The 20732-nt window shown below is 50.8% G+C and overlaps 1 protein-coding gene across 2 annotated transcripts; it reads left to right on the top strand.

The window, feature by feature from the left end:
- Positions 1 to 5400: 5400 nt before the first annotated feature.
- Positions 5401 to 18401, top strand: Aqp7 (aquaporin 7). Of its 2 annotated transcripts, none has more exons than XM_006975340.4 (7): positions 5401 to 5679; positions 8046 to 8163; positions 16437 to 16563; positions 16989 to 17126; positions 17302 to 17420; positions 17594 to 17811; positions 18111 to 18401. In XM_006975340.4, the coding sequence occupies exons 1-7, from the start codon at positions 5645 to 5647 to the stop codon at positions 18301 to 18303; spliced, it is 948 nt and encodes a 315-aa protein (XP_006975402.1). In that variant the 5' UTR covers positions 5401 to 5644; the 3' UTR covers positions 18304 to 18401. The 2 variants fall into 2 exon arrangements, with proteins under 2 accessions (XP_006975402.1, XP_042126929.1); XM_042270995.2 differs by having other exon boundaries at positions 5404 to 5695.
- Positions 18402 to 20732: the final 2331 nt, after the last annotated feature.

Genomic DNA, 20732 nt, shown 5'->3' with positions numbered 1-20732 from the left:
ATCTGATGGACTTCTTTGCCTATGAGTCTGTAAATAGTTAAAATTTTCAGTTAGGTAAACATTAGTGTTTCCAGGCAGGCACCAGCTTGATCTGCCAGATTCCTAGTGTGGTACTGAGGGAGAGGTCAGTGGGAAATGGGCGACTGCCAACCTTCCACCAGCAAACAGCTGGACAGCAGACGGAAATAGAATCAGAAAACTTATTTATGGTCTGATGTGGTGGTGGTGGCACATGTCTTTAACCCCAGTACTCAGGAGGCAGAGGTAGGTAGGTCTCTGAGTGTTGGAGGGCAGTCTGGTCTACATACAAAGTTTCAAGCCAGCCATAGTGAGACCATGTCTAAAAGGAAAAAAAATATTTATGGAGATATGGTCTTGCTCAGTTTATCCTGGAATGCACTGTATAGCTTAGGTTTGTCTCAAACTCATGGCTATCCCCCTGCCTCAGCCACATAAGTGCTAGAATGATAGGCATGAGCTGCCATGTCAATATTTTTTATTTTTTTCCAGTGCTGGGGCTTGACCCCCAACACCCTCATCCTCCCCCCCTTTTTTTTTTCTTCAGGTAGTGCCTTTCTGTGTAGCTCCAGCTGCCCTGGAATTCACCAGGACTGGCCTCAAACTCACAGAGATCCACCGGTCTCTGCTTCAAGTACTGGGATTAAAGGCATACACTATCATGCCTGACTGTTGCTGGGGCTTGATCCTAGGGCCTCTTGCTTGTTAGGTAATCAGCACTTAGTTACATTCTCAGCAGACAAAATAATTTCTCAAAGACAGATGGAATGCCTGACACATCAGAAGACTGCCCCGTGGAACATCAACACTACAATTCATTTCCAGGGGCTTCATCATCCCCCACCACGTTAGCTTTCGCCCTCCTGGTCGGCTGCTGCCTTCACAACCCTGTCTTCATTACAGAGCAGGAAGGGCTCATTCCCTCTGGTCCTGATTCAGAGTTAGGAGGAGGAGCAGACACTTGCAGCCAGGACCCAAGTCTAAGGCAGTAGCAAGACACCAGAAGGTCTCCACCGCAGGGCAGAGAGAGTGGCTGGACTTGACAAATATATAGGATGGCCAGTTAGAGAATTTCAGGGGTATGAGGTTGAAGAGATGGCTCACTGGGTAAAGACACTGGCTAAGAGCCGGACACCTGAGTTCAAGCCCCAGGACCCATATGGCAGAAGGAGAGAACCAACTCCTGTGGGTCCACCTCTGACCTCTGCCTGCACCCCTGCCTGCTCACTAGCCATGGGCATGGTGGCACATGACTTTGGGGAGGGACAGGATGATGTCTGGGAGTTCAAAACTACCCTGGTATACATGGTGATTTCCCAGCCAGTCAGGGCAACACAGTAAGACACTATCTCAACACGCTCTCATACACACACACACACACACACACACACACACACACACACACACACACACACACACGCTTCGAAACCCAAACCAATCAACTAAACAAACAAACAAAAAAACCCAAACCACCCCACACACAATAAATAAATGATGTTAAAAAACAAAAGTTTAGGGCAGGGTGTAGCTCAGTAGTAGAGCACTGTTTTTTTTATGGTTTTTTTTTGTTGTTGTTAGCAAAAATAGTGCCTCAGATAAACCTCATTGGTTATGATACTGCCATTTTGCAAAGCTTGTTTGTGCTTTTCGTCTTTTCTTTCTTTCTTTTTTTTTTTTTTTTTTTTGAGACAGAGTGTCCCTAGATATCCATGGTTGTATGTAGATCAGGCTGACCTCACACTCACAGGGATCTGTCTGCCTCTGCCAAGCAAGCCCTGAGGTTAAAGGCGTGGCTACCCTGCCCTGCTGGATTGTGCTTTTTAAAATATGTACATTATTTGTTTTTTGTATGCATCTGTGGTGGTCAGAGGACAACCTTTGGGAGTCAGTTTTCTTCTTCCATTATTTGAGTCCTGGGATGTGACTCAGGTTGTCAGGCTTAGACTCACACAGCCATCTCACCATCGTTTGTTTTTTCTTTTAAATTTCATTTTATTTTATGTGTATGGGTATTTGTCTGTACATCACATGGTGCCCACACAGGCCAGAAGAGGGCGTCAGATCTCCTGGAACTGGAATTACAGACAGTTGTTACTTACCATATGGGTGCTGGGACTCGAACCCGGGTCCTCTGGAAGAACAACAGCCTTTTTTTTGTTGTTTTGAGACAGACTCTTGTCTTGCTATACAGACTTGGCTGGCCTGGTACTTTTTATGTAACTCAGCCTAGCTTCAAATATGTGATCCTCCTGCCTCAGTTTCACCAGTACTGGGATTAGTCTTCACTTACCACACCAAGTGAAGACCTGGGATTGATTCCTGGCACACAAATAAACACATATACACTATTCAGAGAAACAATTAAAAGTTGTTTTAACTATAAATATATCTTAAACATGGTAAATACTGTTTCTCTGAAACTCACATTTAACTGTCTTGTATTTTGTGTGGTAACCCTACTCAGAGCCTACCCTTAGGAGGAAGAGCTCTGGGTGTGCCCTCTCTGTCCCCAATTATCTGCATTGATCCTGTCCAGACTCGTGTGATTCATTATTCCGATCCCTCCCTCCCTCTGCTCCTGGTGCCTTTAGCAGCTTCTCCCCTCTCCTCTGTGGAACGCTCTGTCTCCTAGCTTCCAGGTTTTTAGCAAGGAGACCACCTTCGGCCCTGACAGCCCTCCCAGACAACGCTCTGAAAACACATTGCTTCACTGGCCCTTCCATAACTCAGCACCGCTACCAGCTGGCTCCACAGCCTCTGGGCAGCCCAGGGCCTGGGTTTCCACCTCCCGCCCACCCATTCCTTCTTAGTCCCACTGTACCCCACAGTCCTGAACCCCTCTTCCCGTGATTCCCGGATAACCCTGAGCTATCTGGGCTGGTAGCACCTGCTCATTCTTTGACTGGACGCTCCTCTGGAAGTGGCTGGAAGCCCAGGGTCTCCGGGGTATAGTAGAGAGGCTTCACTCTGCTCTTGGCTGAGTTAGATCCCTTTAGAGGCTGCGTGGGATAGCGTCAAAACCAGGTAAAGCCTTTCATAGAAACTCCAGCCCATGTCCTCCCCCTCTGTAAACCACTCTCCATTTCCAGATTCGATTTTCACAATCCTCTGGGCCTTCAAGCAGCTTCAAGAGAGATTCTCTTTCTCTCTGGCTGAATCTTGGAGGATTCAGCTTCCATGCCGCCTTTTCTGGAAGACCCTTGCCTCTCTAGATTGGATATTCCTTCTGCCTATTACCATGAATTCGAAGTTTCCTTTGCTTGCCTGTGAGATAGATGGGGCTGTCTCCACCTTGGTTCCACATCCAGTTAAGTAAATGTGCCCCTTGGCTTGACCCTAACGTAGATTCTCTCTCTCTCTTTCTAGTCTAACTGCCAAGCTCTGGCTTCATGGGAAACTGTGGTTGGGGTGTATTGTATGAGAGAAGATTCTATTAAAAAAAAAAAAAAAAGCTTTGTTTATTTGACTCAGAGTTTCTCTGTGTTGCCCAGGCTATCCTCAAACTCAGTACTTTTGACCAGAGCCTTCCAAGTGCAGGGATTATACGTGTGCACCGCCCCACCTGGTTCCATAGTTGCCCCACCCTTTTTCTTCCTCCAAGAGAAGGTTTCTCTTTGTAGCCCTGGCTATCCTGGTACTCGCTCTGTAGACCAGGCTGGCCTCGAACTCACGGGATTAAAGACGTGTGCCATCACACCCAGCCCAGAGCTCACTCTTGACCTTACTTGATCTCTGACTGGACCGAACGCATAGGGCAGGGGTGAAGGCAAGTGTCCCTCTTTCCCAGGGTGCAACTCTCCTTTCCTGGAAGAAATGCAGCAGTCTGAGCCCACTTAGGATCTGCTAGGGAGTGAGAAAGAACCTTTGGCTTCTGGGGCTGCAATCCTGAGCTGCTGGGAGAATTGTGTTAGGTGTGTGTGTGTGTGTGTGTGTGTGTGTGTGTGTGTGTGTGTGTGTGTGTGTGTGCGCGCGCGCGCCTGCTCTGCAGGTTCCAGACGTGGCCTGGTCTTTGGCTCCCTCTAGAGGACAGTATTTTTCCTCTTTTCACACACCCCTCCACATTCACTTTTTTCTTTTTCTTCTCTCTCTCTCTCTCTCTCTCTCTCTCTCTCTCTCTCTCTCTCTCTCTCTCTCCTTTCTTTTCTTATAGCCCAGTATGTCTAGTCTCAAACGTGTTATGTAGTTGAGGATGACCTTGAACTACTGATTATAAGTATGTGTCTCTTCATTTGTCTTTGAGATAGAGTCTCGCCATATATAGCACCAACTGGCCCAGAACTCACTATGTAGACCAGGCTGACGTCATTTGCCCTGCTTTCCAAGCACTGGGATTACTGTGCGGCTCTGGATGACCTGGAATTTACTATGTAGTCCAGGCTGGGCTCAAACTTGTATCTCTCCTGTTTCTGCATCATGGGAGCTGGCTACAGACATGTGCCGCCATGTCAAACGATCTCTAGAGGACAGTTTAATCGCCATACAAGACTTTTGTTGTTGTTATTGTTATTTTTGTTTTTTGAGACAGGGTTTCTCTGTGTAGCCCTGGCTGTCCTGGAACTCGCTCTGTAGACCAGGCTGGCCTCAGTCTCACAGAGATCTGCCTGCCTCTGCCTCCCTAGTGTGTGCACCAACACCACCCTGGCCCCATACAAGACTTTGGGGCAACCGCCTCCTATAACTTCTCCCATCAAGAAGCTGTGGGGTCTCCCTGGGTTTCCTGCCCATGGCTTCCCTCTCCAACAGTAGGCGCCCACCCTCAGGCTTTAGAATTGCAGTCCCTGCCCTGTTCTTCTAGGCCCATCCGGGCCCCTGAATCTAGAGGACCTCTTTGACTATAGGGGATCCTCAGGATCCTTCCTGACCCCACCCTCATCACTGAGTTCCCATTAATTTCCTGAGCTCCAGCCCCGTGCTGGGCCAGCTTGGTTTCTCCCATGGAGCCCAGGGCTTGTCTTTCTTAAGAGAGGCAGTGTCTAAAACACAGGGCCTAGGATGGGACCCCCAAAGACCAGGTCTGGATTTTCCACTCCCCTCCAAGATGGGGACCCCTGAGGACAGGGCCTAATTTCCCTCGCTCTTCTTCAGGTTGAGGGCTCTTTGAGAACTGGCCCAGGATTGTTTTCCCCATCCTTTCTCCTCTCTGTTGACTTCTGGAAACTTCTACCTGCGGGCCCCATCTGCATGGCTTTCTCTACAGCCTGGGTCTCAGGAGCCTCTGCACAATTCCACAGGCTATCTCCAGCTCTGGCCTTAGAGATAAGCCAGACGCTTGGCTTATAGGATCGGCCTTTCCTCTGGGACTATGACCCAGTGGATACCTGGAACTTCACCTCTGATCTCACAATGGCTCAGAACTCAGTCTCCATGGAGCTACTGGCAAGTGGCACAGGGATGCTATTCTGGGCCGTGTGTGTGGACTTGGCTTAAGCGGCATGAGCCACACCCCTACCCTACTGACCTCTCCTCTGGAGGAGCACAGCAGGACTCAGGGCCACCTTGGACAGGGCTAAGAGGCAGGCTCTAACTGAGGCCTCAGAGACGGCAGAGCTCCAGGCGCAGCTCAAGTCTGCCACCGCGTTAGAGGAACAGACTCAAGGCCAGCTTCGACATTAACCGAGGGACCCAGATGGAGTCTGAGAAACACCTCAGCACTTCAGCAGAGTGAGTGGGGCTCCAGGTAGGCCGGGACAAGCCCGGCAGCGACCACCTCGGGGGGACTATGGAATTGTTTGGGAAAGAAGGTTCGTCAGGAGTCGAAGTAGGACCTTCTGTTCTGGTTCAGCCCCAGTGTGGCTGTGTGACATGGACAGATGAGCTGTAGCTTGGCTGTGGCAGAGTCGCTGAGGGGGGGTCTGTTGTGCTACGCTTGCTGGAGGGAGGAAGGAACCTCTGAAGATCCAGTCCCAAAGACTGGGCAGAAGAGAGGCCCCTATGGTCCACCTCCCTCAAGCTGCCTGGGTTTGGGGGAGTAACACTGGGAAGAGCTGCCGGATGACTTCTTCCCTGGGAACCCGAGGTCTGGTGGGAATGTGGGGCCAAGTTCCGTGTCCCTCAGCCCTAGGTTCCTTTCTGGTTCCGCAGCATCTAAAAATCAGAAAGGTAAACAATGGCTCAGACAATCCAGCCAAGGTGGTTAGCATCCCTCGAACCCCCAGCTCTAGTCCCTGTCCTGTGCCCAGCATTTCCCTCAGGGCAGCTGTTCTTGTGGGCCCCCTCTTTCCCACCCACCCAGTAGCCCATGGGGCCCAGCCTACTTTTCTCTGATGCCCCACGGCACAGCCTAGATCAGGTTGGGCCCTGGGCTGAGGGGAAACTCTGAAGATCAGATGAGGATCCAGGTGAACAGGTTCTGACTGTCCCAGTGTAAATGACACTTAACTAAACCAAATCCATCACTTTTTGGACTCTTGGGCATAGCTCTTTCGGGGTGAAATAAAAGCCAAGTCTCTGCACTGGCCCTGGCTTGTCCTCTGCCCCAGGCCTCGCTCTCCTTCCTCTCCAGGCTGCACAGACACATGTGTAGACTCCTTCAGCATCTGTTCCTTCTTCCGGGAGCTCTCCGCACACGTATCCACACAGTCCCTCGGTCGCCTCCTCCACTAACTTCCATGAGGCTTCTCAGTAAGGCTTCCCGTGATCACCTCACTTCCGGCCACACTCCCTGCGCAGACCCTGCGTTCCCAGTTCCCCTTCCTCGGGTTTCCAGATCTCCGTAGGACTTGTCACCCTCTCAGGCAAGCACGCTTGCTCATTCCATTTGCTGCTGACTGCCACGGAGCACAGATGTTTGTGCAGGGCCCTCTCTTGGACTTAAAGACCGAGGGGTTCCTGCATTGATGACACTGCTCTCTCAGCCATGGCCTCCCTTCTGGGCTTTAGACCCCCTTCATAAGACCTGCTGGGGTCTCACCAGCAGCTCAGATCCCAGGTGAAAATGACCTTCTCCATCTCCCCCCTCCCCAGCCACACACTCTTCTTCCTGTGGTCTCAGCTCAGGGCTGCCCTTCTCCTCAGCTCCAGTGAGAAGTCAAGGCCATGTCCTCAACGTTTCCCTTCCCATCATGGCTCACATCTACTCACTGATACCCTGAAGCACTTAGACTTCATGTCTCCCACCTTTGAGACTACCACTAACCTGTTTCCCCAAAGCCCACGTGGCAGCCACATCTGCCCTATTTCCCAAAGCCCACAAAGCCACATCTGCTCAGCTTCTCTTCATCCTCCAGATCCAGCACCTCCCCACATGCCAGCCCTGTGCGCCCTAACAGACACTGGTGCCTGAAACTCATTTTTTGTCCAGCTGCCCCTCCAACAGAGGTTTTATTGAGCAAGCCTGAACCAAGGGTGAGGCAGGTTAGGAAGCTTCGGTGTCGATCTGGTTAAGAACAAGAAGTAGATGGCCTGGGCTCTCGTCCATTCAGCCAGTATTTGCTGCCCATCTGTGGGCCTGGCATGAAGATAAGAAAGACTCTGCCCCTCCTTTCTTCCTCTCTATTGCTTGTTCATTCACTCTCTAGCATCTCTGTGCTGGCCTGGCTGTGGAGCCCAGGGCATTTGCTGAGCCCTCCCCCCATCTTCTGAAGAACCTAGCACTTGCTGTTCAGAGAGCCCAGCATCAGGTTTTGCCACACCTCGTGTGCTCTACAGAGTGGCCTGCTGCTCCTAAACCCTGGCCTGTGGCCCCAAGCTCTGACTCCTGCAGAGACAGGCACATTCAAGCTCCCCCAGTCAATGCAGACTGCACTTTCAGCTCCCGGCCTACCCTCTTTGCAAAGTGGCCACATTGGTACACCCTTCCTACCTGTTCAGTCTGGGGCTGTAGGGAGGAGGGGACTAGCTGGGTCATCTCTCCATGTCCCCGTGGTTCTCAGGTAGCTCTCATCCCAGCTCTCCCTACTGCCCTGGGCCAGAGAAGGGACATGGGGAGAGGCTGCCAGGTTACCCATTAACTCAGCCGTGAGTTGAAGGGCCGATGGGCAGGAGGCAGACTTGACTCTTCCGTTCGTTGCTTTGGTTCGCTGCTTCAGGACCACCCCGAGACCCACCATGGCCCCTGTGCACGTGCTCAGGCCCATGCAAAGGATACTGCAGAAGGAGATGGTGCGGGAGTGTCTGGCAGAGTTCATGAGCACCTATGTCATGATGGTGAGTGAGCGGGTGGCCTTGGGTGTGGGGGGGGCCACTGCTGACCCCACGGGTCATAGCATTTCTTCCCCTGCCTCTGAGCTGGGAGCTTGGGAAAGAATCAGAGGAAGAGAAGCCTTCCTCATCAAGTCTTTTTTGGGACAGAAGCAGGCTCATGATAGGTCAGGATAGAATGGAATCGGGCTGGTGGATGAGGGAGGAAGGAAAACCTGTAGTGAGGAGATTGGGAGGCAAGGCGTGGTGGTGGGGGTGTGTGCAATGTCAGCGTTTGGGACACCGAGGCAGAAGGATTGAAGGAACTTTGAGGCTAGCCCAGTGTACATAGCCAGTTCTAAGCTAGCCAGGGTTACACTGCAGGGAACTGTCTCAGAACAAAACAAAATACAATGAATCAACAAGTCAGACAAAAAAGAGACAATGCTGAATGACCTGGGCACGGTGGTGCACACCTGTAATAGGAGCTTGAGGCAGGGCAGTTGGGAATTCCAGTCCTTCATCTTACTGCTGCATCACAAGTTCAAGACCAGTCTTGGGCTACATAATGAAAGGTGGGGAGACCTTTGAGAATTGCTGTGAGGGAAGTGGGGAGGCTATCAAACAGGGCAATGGAGGATGGCGAGGTGGCTCGGCAGAGAAAGGTGCTTGATGTGCGAGTCTGAGCGATGACCTGGGTTCAATCCTTGGAGCTAAGGTAAAGACGGAAGGAGAGCATGCTCTCACACGGTTGTCCTCTGACCTCCACGTACACACTCACTCACACGCACACACACACACAATTTTTAAAAAGTAGTAGAACGCTGCAGTCGTATTTGGATTTCACAAGGTAATTGTGGGAAGGAGCCTGTCATCAGGCTGTTGTCGTTGTGGGGCTTGGAAAGTGGGTGTTGACAGAGCCAGGGATGGAGACCAGGCAGACAGACGGTGGGAAGCTCTGAGGGGCCATTCGGGAGCACAGTCGTGGGGAGGTTCAGGAGGTCTTTAGATGGAGGTGCCGCTGCTCAAGGGAGGCCGCAGGGAAAGAGGTAAAGTTCACCTCGCGGCAGGGTGGTTATAAAAATGGCTCACACTTAATGACATGGGAGGAACTCTGGACACCGCGTCTCTTCTCCTAACCCTGACCATCAACAGCTGGCTGCAGCAGGTCTCTCCCTGGCTCCCTAGGAAGCCTGACTTCCCAGTTTCCTGGTGTGGAATCCCAGCTCCTGGGTTTGGGAGTTGGGTCTGAGTTCTGGTTCAGCCATATCACGTTCCATGTGATGTGCATTTTAACAGTTCACAGTTAAGAGTCTGTGCTGGCAAATGGGAACACTAGCATTGAGCTGGCAGACTTATGTGAAGAGAGCCAAGTGCCAACACCCAGTATACATCACACACACACACATATATACGTGGTGTGTGTGTGTGTGTGTGTGTGTGTGTATAGTTGGTTCCTTGTTATTTATTTATTATTATTTTGCTTTTCTAAGATTTTATTTTTAACTTTACATACACGTGTGTGTGGGTATTGTATGCTAGTGCAGGTGTCTGTGGAGACCAGAAGAGAGGGCTGGATCTCCTGTGAGCTGCCTGATGTGGGTGCCTGCCAACTGAACCTGGGTCCTCTGGAAGAACAGCCAGTGTTCTTTTATATATATATATAAATATATATATTATTTTACAGTACCATTCAGTTCTACATATCAGCCATGGGTTCCCCTATTCTCCCCCCTCCCACCCCCTCCCCTTACCCCCAGCCTACCCTCCATTCCCACCTCCTCCAGGACAAGTCCTCCCCCGAGGACTGCGATCAACCTGGTAGACTCAGTCCAGGGAGGTCCAGGCCCTTCCTCCCAGACTGAGCCAAGTGTCCCTGCATAAGCTCCAGGTTTCAAACAGCCAACTCATGCAATGAGCACAGGACTTGGTCCCACTGCCTAGTTGCCTCCCAAACTGATTAAGCCAATCAACTGTCTCACCTATTCAGAGGGCCTGATCCAGCTGGGGGCCCCTCAGCCTTTGGTTCATAGTTCATGTGTTTCCATTCATTTCAGCCAGTGTTCTTAACCTCTGAGCTCTCTCTCCAGCCTGGGTTTTTTCAAAATTAAAAAAATTTTTTAAAAATTGTGCGTGTGTGTGTGCATGTGTGTGTGCGTGTGTGTGTGTGTGTGTGTGTGTGTGTGTGTGTGTGTGCACGCCACTAGGTTCCTTGTCATTTTGACAGGCACTCTTGATACTCTCCTCTGCATCCCCCACCTCCATCCCCACCTCCTTTGGCTCCTGAGCTGTGGAGAGGACAGCCTGATCTTGTTCCTCCTTAACCCAGGGCAAAGTAACTCATTGATGACAACATTCCAGTCCTGTGAAGGCTGTTAGACCTTGGAACGGGGAGGCTGGCGGGCGCCTAGCAGGGACTGCCCATGGACCGACACACGGCCTGCATCTGCTTCTTTCTTTCTTTCTTTCTTTCTTTCTTTCTTTCTTTCTTTCTTTCTTTCTTTCTTTCTTTCTTTCTTTCTTTCTTCCTTCCTTCCTTCCTTCCTTCCTTCCTTCCTTCCTTCCTTCCTTCCTTCCTCTCTCTCTCTCTCTCTCTCTCTCTCTCTCTCTCTTTCTTTCTTTGGCGGTACCGGGGGCCAAACCTGGAAAACTGAGCACTTGACACATGCTCTATCACTGGATCCCAGTTACGCCCTTGGTCCTTCCTTTTGAAGTTTTGTAATTGATTTTTTTTTTCTTGGGCGTCTATATGTCTTCATATTTTGTATGGGCGCAAGCATGCCGTAGTGAGAGCTGGAAGGCCAGAGGGCAGCTCATGGGAGTGGGCTCTCTCCTTCTACGTGGGTCCTGGGGATCGAACTCTGGTTGCCAGGCTTGGCAAGGCCTTTCACCTGCTGGCTTATTTTACCAGCTTTCTTTCCTTTAAAAGTTTTATTTATTAGCTGGGTGGTGGTGACACACGCCTTTAATCCCAGCACTCGGGAAGCAGAGATAGGTGGATCTCTGTGAGTTCGAGGCCAACCTGGTCTACAGCATGAGATACAGGACAGGCTCCAGAGCTACATAGAGAAATCCTGTCTCGAAACCCCCCATGCCCCCAAAATTATTTATTTAAAACAAGACATTTCTGCGCAGCCTCGATTGACTTCAACTTTGAACTCCTCTGCCCCTGCCTCCTGAGTGCTGGGATTAAGGGTGTTGTACCATCATGCCTGGCCTGAGGTAGGTACTATTATCACCCCTATTTTACAGATGGGAAAATGAAGAGGTTCTGTGAGACTAAGTCCACTGCCAAAGTCGAAATCAAATCCGGGCCAGGCTGATGTCTGTCCTGACCCCTCATCTCTTTGCCCTCACATTCAGCTTGGAGATGGCAAAGGTAGCTAGGGTCGTGGCATGCTAACTCTCCTCCAGCTGGGGTGGGGGTGGGGCACTTGCTTTCAGTCTCTGCGGAGTTCAAGAGCACCTTCTGGGCTTCAGGCCCCATCTGTACAGTGGGAGCAGAAGCATTTGCTCCATTGATTTTCTGTGAGGTTTGAGAAAGACCACTTGTAAAAAGACCTTTCTGAGCTAAACTTCTCCGTAGGACAGTGTGCTGTTGTTATTTTTAGTTCCTTGTCTTGGGCCAAGAAGTGGGGCTTTTTTGGTGATAGGAAGCTCAGTGAATCACCAGGGTAAAGGTTGTGCCAAAAAAGGCCAATGTGACCTTGGGCTCTGTTCACTGCAGCTGGGATGAGTTGTTGTTCTGAGAGCAAGCTTCCTGGCTGGTGCTGCCACTTGGATGGGCTGGGCTACATTCACAGACCTGGGAGAGGAAGGGCTGGAGGCATCAGAGCCCTGGAAACCTGGCTGTACATGGGAGGTACAGGGCAAGGACTGCAGACTCCCGTGCCATGGACTGACGGGAGGGTGCAAAGGGCTTTGGTCCTATCTGTGCAAGGGTGTAGTCACGGAGAGTGGACCGAAGGCCACCATTCCCAGATCATCTCCTTTTTAAGAGCAGCTGAAACTTCCAAAATCAACTCTACAAACAAAACCCCGTGTGCTGAGTGTGCATCAGGGCCATTCACTGGCAGTTGGGAAGGCTGGCCGCAGGATCTCATCATGTGACGTTGGCTCACTTGTTCATCATCTTTAGCAAATGTTTTTTTTTTTTTTATGATCTATTATTTATTCAATTATTTATTTATTCTCTTATTCATTTATTCATTTATTCATTTATTCATTCATTTATTTATTTATTTAATATATACTGGTGTTTTGCCCATATATATTCTGTGTGAGGGTGTCCAGTCTCCCGGAACTGGAATTACAGACAATTGGGAGCTGCCATGTGGGCGCTGGGAACTGAACCTGGGTCCCTCTGGAAGAACAGTGCTCTTAACCTCTGAGTCATCTCTCCAGCTCCAACAAATGGTTTTGAAGCTAGGTGTGGTGGCACATGAATGTAATCGTCTCAGGTGCAAACAACAGAGTCAAAGGCATTGAATGAGGAGAACGGAAGTAGGACTTCCTGTCTGCAGCCCCTCCATGCTCATCCAGGCCTTGCCGCTTCCCGTATCTCCGGCCTGTCATCTGGCCTGGCCTTCCTCCACACCCACCAGCTCCTGTTTGCTCATGCTGTGTTCCCCCCCACCTCCCACCCCACCCCACCCCGACTGCAAGTCAGGCCATCTCTGGGCACGCTGCCCCTGTCCTGGGCTCCCGCAGGACCCAGGGAGCCCTGCTCACCTGCCTCTCTCTGCTTTGGGGGCTGTCTTCCTTCCTCCCCTAAGGTGTGTGTGTGTGTGTGTGTGTGTGTGTGTGTGTGTGTGTGTGTGTACTGGTGTGTGTGATGTGCATGTGAGTTCAGGTGCTCACAGAGGCCAGAGGCATTAGATTCCCCCTGAAGATGGGGTTCCAGGCAGTTGTGAGCCCACCTGACATGGGTACTCAGAACTGAACTCAGGTTCTCTGCAAGAGCAGTGTGTGCTCTTAGCCACTAGCCATCTCTCGTGTGTGTGTGTGTGTGTGTGTGTGTGTGTGTGTGTGTGTGTGTTTTAGACAGGGTCTCACTGTGTAGTCCAGGCTAGCCTCAAATTTGGGATTACAGGCTTGTCCTGCTCTGCCGAGGTGGCTTGCTTACTGTTTTCCATTTTTCATGTGTGGTGTGCGTGTGCATGTGGAAACCAAAGATTCGGGTTGAGAATCACCGCCCTTCCACCTTAATCATTGAGACAGCGGCTCTCAATCAAACCTAGAACTTGCCGGTGTGGCTAGTCTTTCTGGCTGATCACTCTGGGGATCCTCCCTGTCTTTGCCTTCTGAGGTTGGAATTACTGGTGATTCCACACCATTCAGCATTTAAGTGGGTTTCTGGAGATTTGAACTCTGGTCCTCACACTTGGGTGGCACGTACTTTAACTGCTGAGCCATCTCCCCAGCTCATTTTTTAGAGACAAGGTCTCACTACATTTATAGCCTTGGACCCTGGCTGGCCTGGAAGATACTATGTAAAAGATGACGCCTCAAATTTAGACTAACCCTCTGCCTCTGGAGTGCTGGATTACAGCTGTGCATCACCACGCTAGGCCTGGCTCTTCCCAACTGTGCCCCCCACTCTGGAAACAGAGGAAATCATCAGGAGGCTCACTGTCCCCAGTTCCTCCCCTTCCTGTGCCTCTCACCTGTGACCTGTGCATGTCCCCACCTCCCCTCAGCTGGAGCAGATGCCTCCTTCCAGGAGCCTCTCCACCTCTGCACTGGTCACCCCCCCCTCCCACCCAGGTGCTTCGCCCATCTCACGCTTCTCTCTCTCTCTCTCTCTCTCTCTCTCTCTCTCTCTCTCTCTCTCTCTCTCTCTCTCTCTCTCTCTCTCTGCCTACGAGCATACCAAAGTCTCTCTACCCAAAACAACACAAGACCCAAACATGGCACTAGTCTATACCAGCTCTTCCCAGTTCCTCCTCATCTTTTGGGGTCACGGCTCAACGGCACAGCACTTTCCTTGCAGGAGTGAGGGCCTGATCGTTCACCCTTACTGCTTCACACGCCAGGAAGAATCCAACAACGCTGTCCCTCAGAATTACCTTTGCTGGACCCAGTGATGTGTGCCTGAGACAGAAGGATGCTTGAAGCTATTCTGAGCAATATAGTGAGGCCTTGTGTCCAAAACACAAAAGGAAACAAAAAGACTTTTCCTCACCATCATTTACCTGTTAATCTCTGGACCCAGCCACTGTCCCCAGGGCCTGACAGCACAGGACTCAATACCTTACAAATGACTTTTGGAGTGTCACACCCGAAGGACTGCCCTTTAGACCTTTACACTTGTGACTCAGGCTGCCCAGACAGAGCTGACTCTGCCCTCCTCAGGATGCCATCTCTCCCTGGTGTCCATGGCATTATTTCTTCCGTTTCAGTATACGCAGCAGCTGACATTTCTAACACTCACCCCGAGTCCTGCACAGGTTCAGCTCTGTGCCCCCTCCTGGTATCATCATCCACCGATGCAGTTGCTTCAGCTCTCATACCCACAATTCCTTAGGTTTTCTTTTCTCTCATAAACAAAGGCGTACAAGGGAAACACAATCAGTCAGATACGTAGTTTTTTCATAGTAGCCACATTGAAAAGGTAAAAGAAACAGGTGAAATTATTTTGAATTATTATGGTATTTAACACATATATTCCAAACTTCATGTCATAAGTAGCCAGTGGAAAACTACTAAAGTGATCCTCATTTCTAAGTATGTGAAATCTGGTACATGTTTTACACCTAACGGCAGGTCCCGTTTGTAGTGGCCACACTCAAGCACATAACAACCACATGTGGTCAGTGGCTGCCACGTTAGAGGACACATCTGTAGACCCTTTGCCAGCAGCCCAACAGTAGATCTCTTCACAACACATGTATGAACACATGGACATCTCAAAGAAAGTGACATCTGAGTATGTTTTTATTTTTAAAAGTTTATTATGAGCTGGGCAGTGGTGGCAGATGCCTTTGATCCCAGCACTCAGGAGGAAGAGTCTGGTGGATCTCTTGAGTTCTCGGCCAGCCTGGTCTACAGAGCGAGTTCCAGAACAGCCAGTGCTACCCAGAGAGATCTTGTTTCAAAAAGACCAAAAACAAAGTTTATTATGCTTTATTTATGTGTGTGTGTGTGTGTGTGTGTGTGTGTGTGTGTGTGTACAAGTCCATATGTGTGTGGGCATATGTGTGCTACATCATACCAGCGGAAGTCAGAGGACAGCTTTTTGAAGTTGGTGTTCTCCTTCTACTATATAGGTTCTGGAGTCAAACTCAGGTGGTTGGCTTGGTGGTGAACAGCTTTTCCTGCTGAGCTGTTCTTACTGGCCCCCTAGAATGTTTTATGATGTAGGATCAGGTTTTACAGGTAGAGGGGGTAGTTTTTGTTTACAGTTTGTTTGTTGTTTTTTCTTGACAGCGTTTCTCCGTGTAGCCCTGGCTGTCCTGGGTCTCGCTCTGTAGCCCAGCCTGGCCTCTAAGTCAGAGATCTACCTGCCTGTGCCTCCTGCCTGTGCTGGGATTAAAGGTGTGCTCCACCACCGCCTGAGGGGTTAGTATTTCTAAGAACACAAAGACATTCATGGCAGCAGGGATTTGCATAGACGGCTTCTTAGATTCATGCTTGGCTCATCATGTCATGTTGATGTGACCTTGAATAGGTCCTTCAGCTTCTTTAAGCTCCAGGTAGCCCACCTGTCTGGTGGGGAGAACAATATTTCTTTCAGATGGACTGTTAGAACCTCCTTAGGCATGGAGTGTGAGATGCCTTGAGGGGGCCAATTCACACCAGCTGTCCTCCTTGAAGCCCTGCTCCCACCCCAAACTTGAGACTAGTTACAGTAGCACCCTATATTTGGATCTTTTTAAATCCCCCTTACTCAACTCTAATTGACTCTGAGACGCTTCACTAGGGGCCAAAGTTTATAAGAAAAGACTGGAGAAAGAAGGTGTGGTCTTTTTTTTTGGGGGGGGGGCGCGGGGGAGCAGTTTGAGACAGGGTTTCTCTGCGTAGCTTTGAAATCTTTCCTGGAACTCACACTGTAGCCCAGGCTGGCCTCGAACTCTCAGATCTTCGCCTGCCTCTGCCTCCCGAGTGCTGGGATTAAAGGTGTGCGCCACAACCGCCACTGCCGCTGCCCGGCAGAAGGCGTGGTCTTTATAAGTGATGTTGGGGAGGCCCAGGGATGAGGGCATAGGGGTAGGGTGGTGAGGAGTTAGAAACCGAGTTTTGAGCCTTCCTCTGCTGGGGGAGGTTGGGCCGGCAGCTCCCTCAGAAGTCTCCCCTCACAGGTATTTGGTCTTGGTTCCGTGGCTCATATGGTTCTGGGACAGCAAAAGCTTGGGAGCTTTCTTGGTGTCAACTTGGGTTTTGGCTTTGGAGTCACCATGGGAGTGTACGTGGCGGGCAGCATCTCCGGTGAGTGAGCCTGTATCTGGCCTTACAGGCCAAGACTTCCTGGGGGAGGGGGGGGGGCTGCTTCTTTCCCCTTCAGCGAGGCTCTTCCCTGGCACAGAAGCCCCTTCTGCTGCGCCTTTAGGTGACCCATAGGGAGGGGAGCCCCTGTGAAGCCCTCGCCTCTGACTCGCCCTTTTCAGGAGCTGGCTTAGCTTAGGCCAAGGATCCACCTCGCTCCTCACGTGCCTTATGTAAAAATGGTGATGGTGGCCCCAGCTGTGTGGCCTTCCAAGGGTTACACGAGAGAGTTCTTGTCACAGGCGACAAACTCCATAAACAGTGGCCTTCCCTATTTCTGTTGCTGTTGCTGCCCGTGTTCATTTCGTTGCCTGTTTCTCTACTTTTAACCCCCCCCCTGCCGCCGCCCCCGCCTCTTCTCATGACAGGGGCCCACATGAACGCAGCAGTGACCTTCACCACCTGTGCCGTGGGCCGAATGCCCTGGAAGAAGTTTCCCATATATGTGCTGGGCCAGTGCCTGGGCTCCTTCTCAGCGGCGGCCACCATCTACTTATTATTCTACAGTGAGTGTTCTTCCCGGGTGGTGGGCCTCCAGCCTCTTTTTCTGAACTATGGCTAGATGCTATCTTGATATTTAGTTCTGGAAGAATGAGAAACAAACAATAAAACCTAGCCTAGTCAAGCTGTCGAAGTATTTCCAGCCGCTTACTCCTCAGGCTCCTGTCTTTGTCTCCACAGGTGCCATCTACAATTTTGCAAACGGAGAGCTGTTGGTGTCGGGTTCCAAGGCCACCGCGGGCATCTTTGCCACCTATCTCCCTGAACACATGACCTTGTGGCGGGGCTTCCTGGATGAGGTCAGTGATGAGGGTGACTCACCTCAAGTTCCTGGTAACAGATAAAGAGGACGGACGAATCCTGGATGGGATTGTACCAAGACATGTCTCTGCCACTGCAGATTTGGGGTCCTGCCTGAGCGCCTGTGACTTGGCCATGTCCTCAGTGGGTTGCCATGACATTTACTCTCCAGGTGTTCTTGACCGGAATGCTCCAGCTGTGTCTCTTCGCCATCACGGACAAGGATAACAGTGCATCACTTCAAGGGGCTGATGCCCTGGTGATAGGCATCCTTGTTTGTGTTATTGGGGTGTCCCTCGGCATGAACTCGGGATATGCAATCAACCCATCCCGTGACCTGCCTCCCCGAATCTTCACTTTCGTTGCTGGCTGGGGCAGAGAAGTGTTCAGGTAACTGCCCCTGCATGACCCCGTTCCTCTCAGCTTCCCGGGGGTCCCTGCAGGCAGAGGGTGTGAGCTGTTAGGGCGGCACAGGAGAATCTTAGGCAGTCTCCAGGTGGTCTGGGATCAGGAGGGGCCCAAAGATCCTCAGATGTGGATCCTGCTGTTGGACTGTCCCTGATTCAGGCTGAGAGTCCCTTAGGGTAGAGGGGGTGGCTTCTTTGCTCACCCTATGGTGGTCTGAACTAGATACAAGTGACATCCTGGGCCTCAGTGTCCTGAGCAGGCCTCCTTCTCTTTGCCTGCAGTGCCGGGGACAATTGGTGGTGGGTGCCAATGGTGGCACCCACCCTGGGAGCCTACATAGGTGGCATTGTGTACCTGGGCATAATTCACCCCAGCATACCACAGAATCCTCAGAGGCTGGAGAACTCTGCACCAGGAAACCAGAACGTAACCGTATCGCCCAAGGTTCCCCTCACCTCTGTCACTTCCACGTAACCCGCCCCACCCCTCTGTGGCTCCATCCCTCTAGAGCGCTTCCAAGTAGAGCTATCTGTGACCACAACCCTGCTGCAATAAAGCACACCTCACTGGCAGTGGCCCTCCTGCAGCTGCACTCTCTCCTGGGCTCTTCTGGGAACTTGTCACGTAGAGCAGGCTGGCCTTGAACTTGTGGCATTCTTCCCACCTCTGTCTCCTGAGTGCTGGGGATATAGGCATTTACCACCCTGCCTGGCATATTCCAGGGTTGTTGTTCTGGGCTTTTTTCTTAGTGCTGGGGCATAAGGGCCAAAAGACACCAGCTCTTTCCAGCCCAGGAGCGCTGTGCCTGGGAGAATGTCTACTTGGGACCTCACAGTGCTATAAAGACACCAGACAGACTGGTGGACCTTCATGCATTGGTGTATGTGTTGGGAGATAGGGGCCAGATTTGGGGACTCTCTGAGGGTACCCTGGGACAGTACTCTGGGGTCTCCTGCTTCTTCCTTCCTCCAGTTCTGAGCCGGAGAAGGCAAGGCCAAGAGTTTACACCAGGATTTCTCAACCTGTTTTCATGAGTGCCTTCCTCAGTGGCCTTTTAGAGTCCCCCCACCCCCTGCCCCCACCTTGAAACAGGGTATTATGTAACCCAGTCTGGCCATGAACTCTTTTTTTTTTTTTGCTTTTTGAGACAGGGTTTCTCTGTGTAGCTTTGTGCCTTTTCTTGAAACTAACTCTGTAGCCCAGGCTGGCCTCAAACTCACAGAGATCCTTCTGCCTCTGCCCCCCTAAGTGCTGGGGTTAAAGGTGTGCGCCACTACCACCCTGCTCCCTAGCTGAAATTTTGAAACTCCATTTCCAAGCCGGGCGGTGGTGGTGCACATCTTTAACCCCAGCACTTAGGGGGCAGAGGCAGAAGGATCTCTGTGAGTTCGAGGCCAGCCTGGGCTACAGAGTGAGTTCCAGGACAGCTCCAAAGTTACACAGAGAAACCCTGTCTTGAAAAATGAAAAAAAAAAGTCCATTTCCAGAATCAGTTTTGATTTCCTCAGGATTGCTCGGTGTGGAGTGAAAGCTTTTATGGGGTTGGCCTTTCATGCCCTCCTTCCTGCCCCTGGGAGGAACTGATTCCAGAGTCGGGAAGGAGGAAACAAAGAGACACATCCTTCAAAGAGCTAAGAGACGTTAAAAATCCTCATGACATAGAGGGGAGCAGGCTCAGAAGACCATCTGGTGATGGGATGAGGTAGGGGTCAGCAGACATCATCATTCTGACCTGTCGTCAATTTCCATGAATGCTGAGTGAGCCCTGACTCTGTGCAGGCCCTGGGAATGCATGATGATGGATGAGGCTGGGCCTTTGCGTCTGAGGACTGTGTGTGTGTGTGTGTGTTATGTATGTATGTCTGTGTGTGTGTGTGTGTGTTATGTATGTATGTCTGTGTGTGTGTGTTATGTATGTATGTCTGTGTGTGTGTGTGTGTTATGTATGTATGTGTGAAAGAGTGTGTGTGAGTATGTGTGTGTGAGAGAAAGTGTGTGTGTGAGAGAGACGGAGTGTGTGTGTGTGAGTGTGCATGTGTGTATGTGTGTAGGCAGAGGGTGGGGTGGGGGTGTGTGCAGTGTCCTTTACTGGGGCTGAGGGGCATACTTTATAGCCTTAGAGAACAGGGGAGAGAGGAGGCTGGACTCCTTCTGGAGGTGGGGAACAAGGTGAGATTTTATTTATTTATTTATTGTTTGTTTGTTTGTTTATTGGTTTCCAAGACAGGGTTTCTCTGTGTAGCTTTGTGCTTTTCCTGGAACTCACTTGGTAGCCCAGGATGGCCTCGAACTCACAGAGATCCGCCTGGCTCTGCCTCTCGAGTGCTGGGATTAAAGGTGCGCCACCACCGCCCGGCAAGCTGAGGTTTTAAAAGCTCACCTGAACTATACTACCGAGTGTTGGATGCTGGAGCTGGGACAGAAGGGTCCACAGAGAAAGTCGTGAGATAATATGCTGAGAGGGGTGTACAATAATGTTTCTAAATGTCTGTTTAAAAAGGGGAAGTGCAAATGTGAATTTAACAAGAAGTTGTAGATTTTCAACGCTGTACACAAACTCCTTTGTAACAATTCAATATTTATGCCTCTAAAAAACATTATGCCGAGAGGAGCCAGCAGGGCAGGCACCTAAGGGGCCGGCTCCGCACTGCGGCTGCAGATGGGTTTTGCTCCATCCCTACAAGGACCACTGGCGGGGCGTAACAATGCTGTTTAAAAGGAGAGATGAGGACTGGAGAGATAGCTCAGAGGTTACAAGCATTGGCTGCTCTTCCAGAGGTCCTGAGTTCAGTTCCCAGCACCCACAGGGTGGCTCACAACCATCTGTAATGAGATCTGGCGCCCTCTTCTGGCGTCTAAGCACACATGCAGGCAGAACACTGCATACATAATAAATCTTTGAA

This window comes from Peromyscus maniculatus, chromosome 2 (genome assembly GCF_049852395.1).
Source record: "Peromyscus maniculatus bairdii isolate BWxNUB_F1_BW_parent chromosome 2, HU_Pman_BW_mat_3.1, whole genome shotgun sequence".
NCBI classification, from domain to species: domain Eukaryota; kingdom Metazoa; phylum Chordata; class Mammalia; order Rodentia; family Cricetidae; genus Peromyscus; species Peromyscus maniculatus.
Note: the sequence above shows the minus strand (reverse complement) of the source record. Positions and strands in the feature narration are given on the sequence as shown.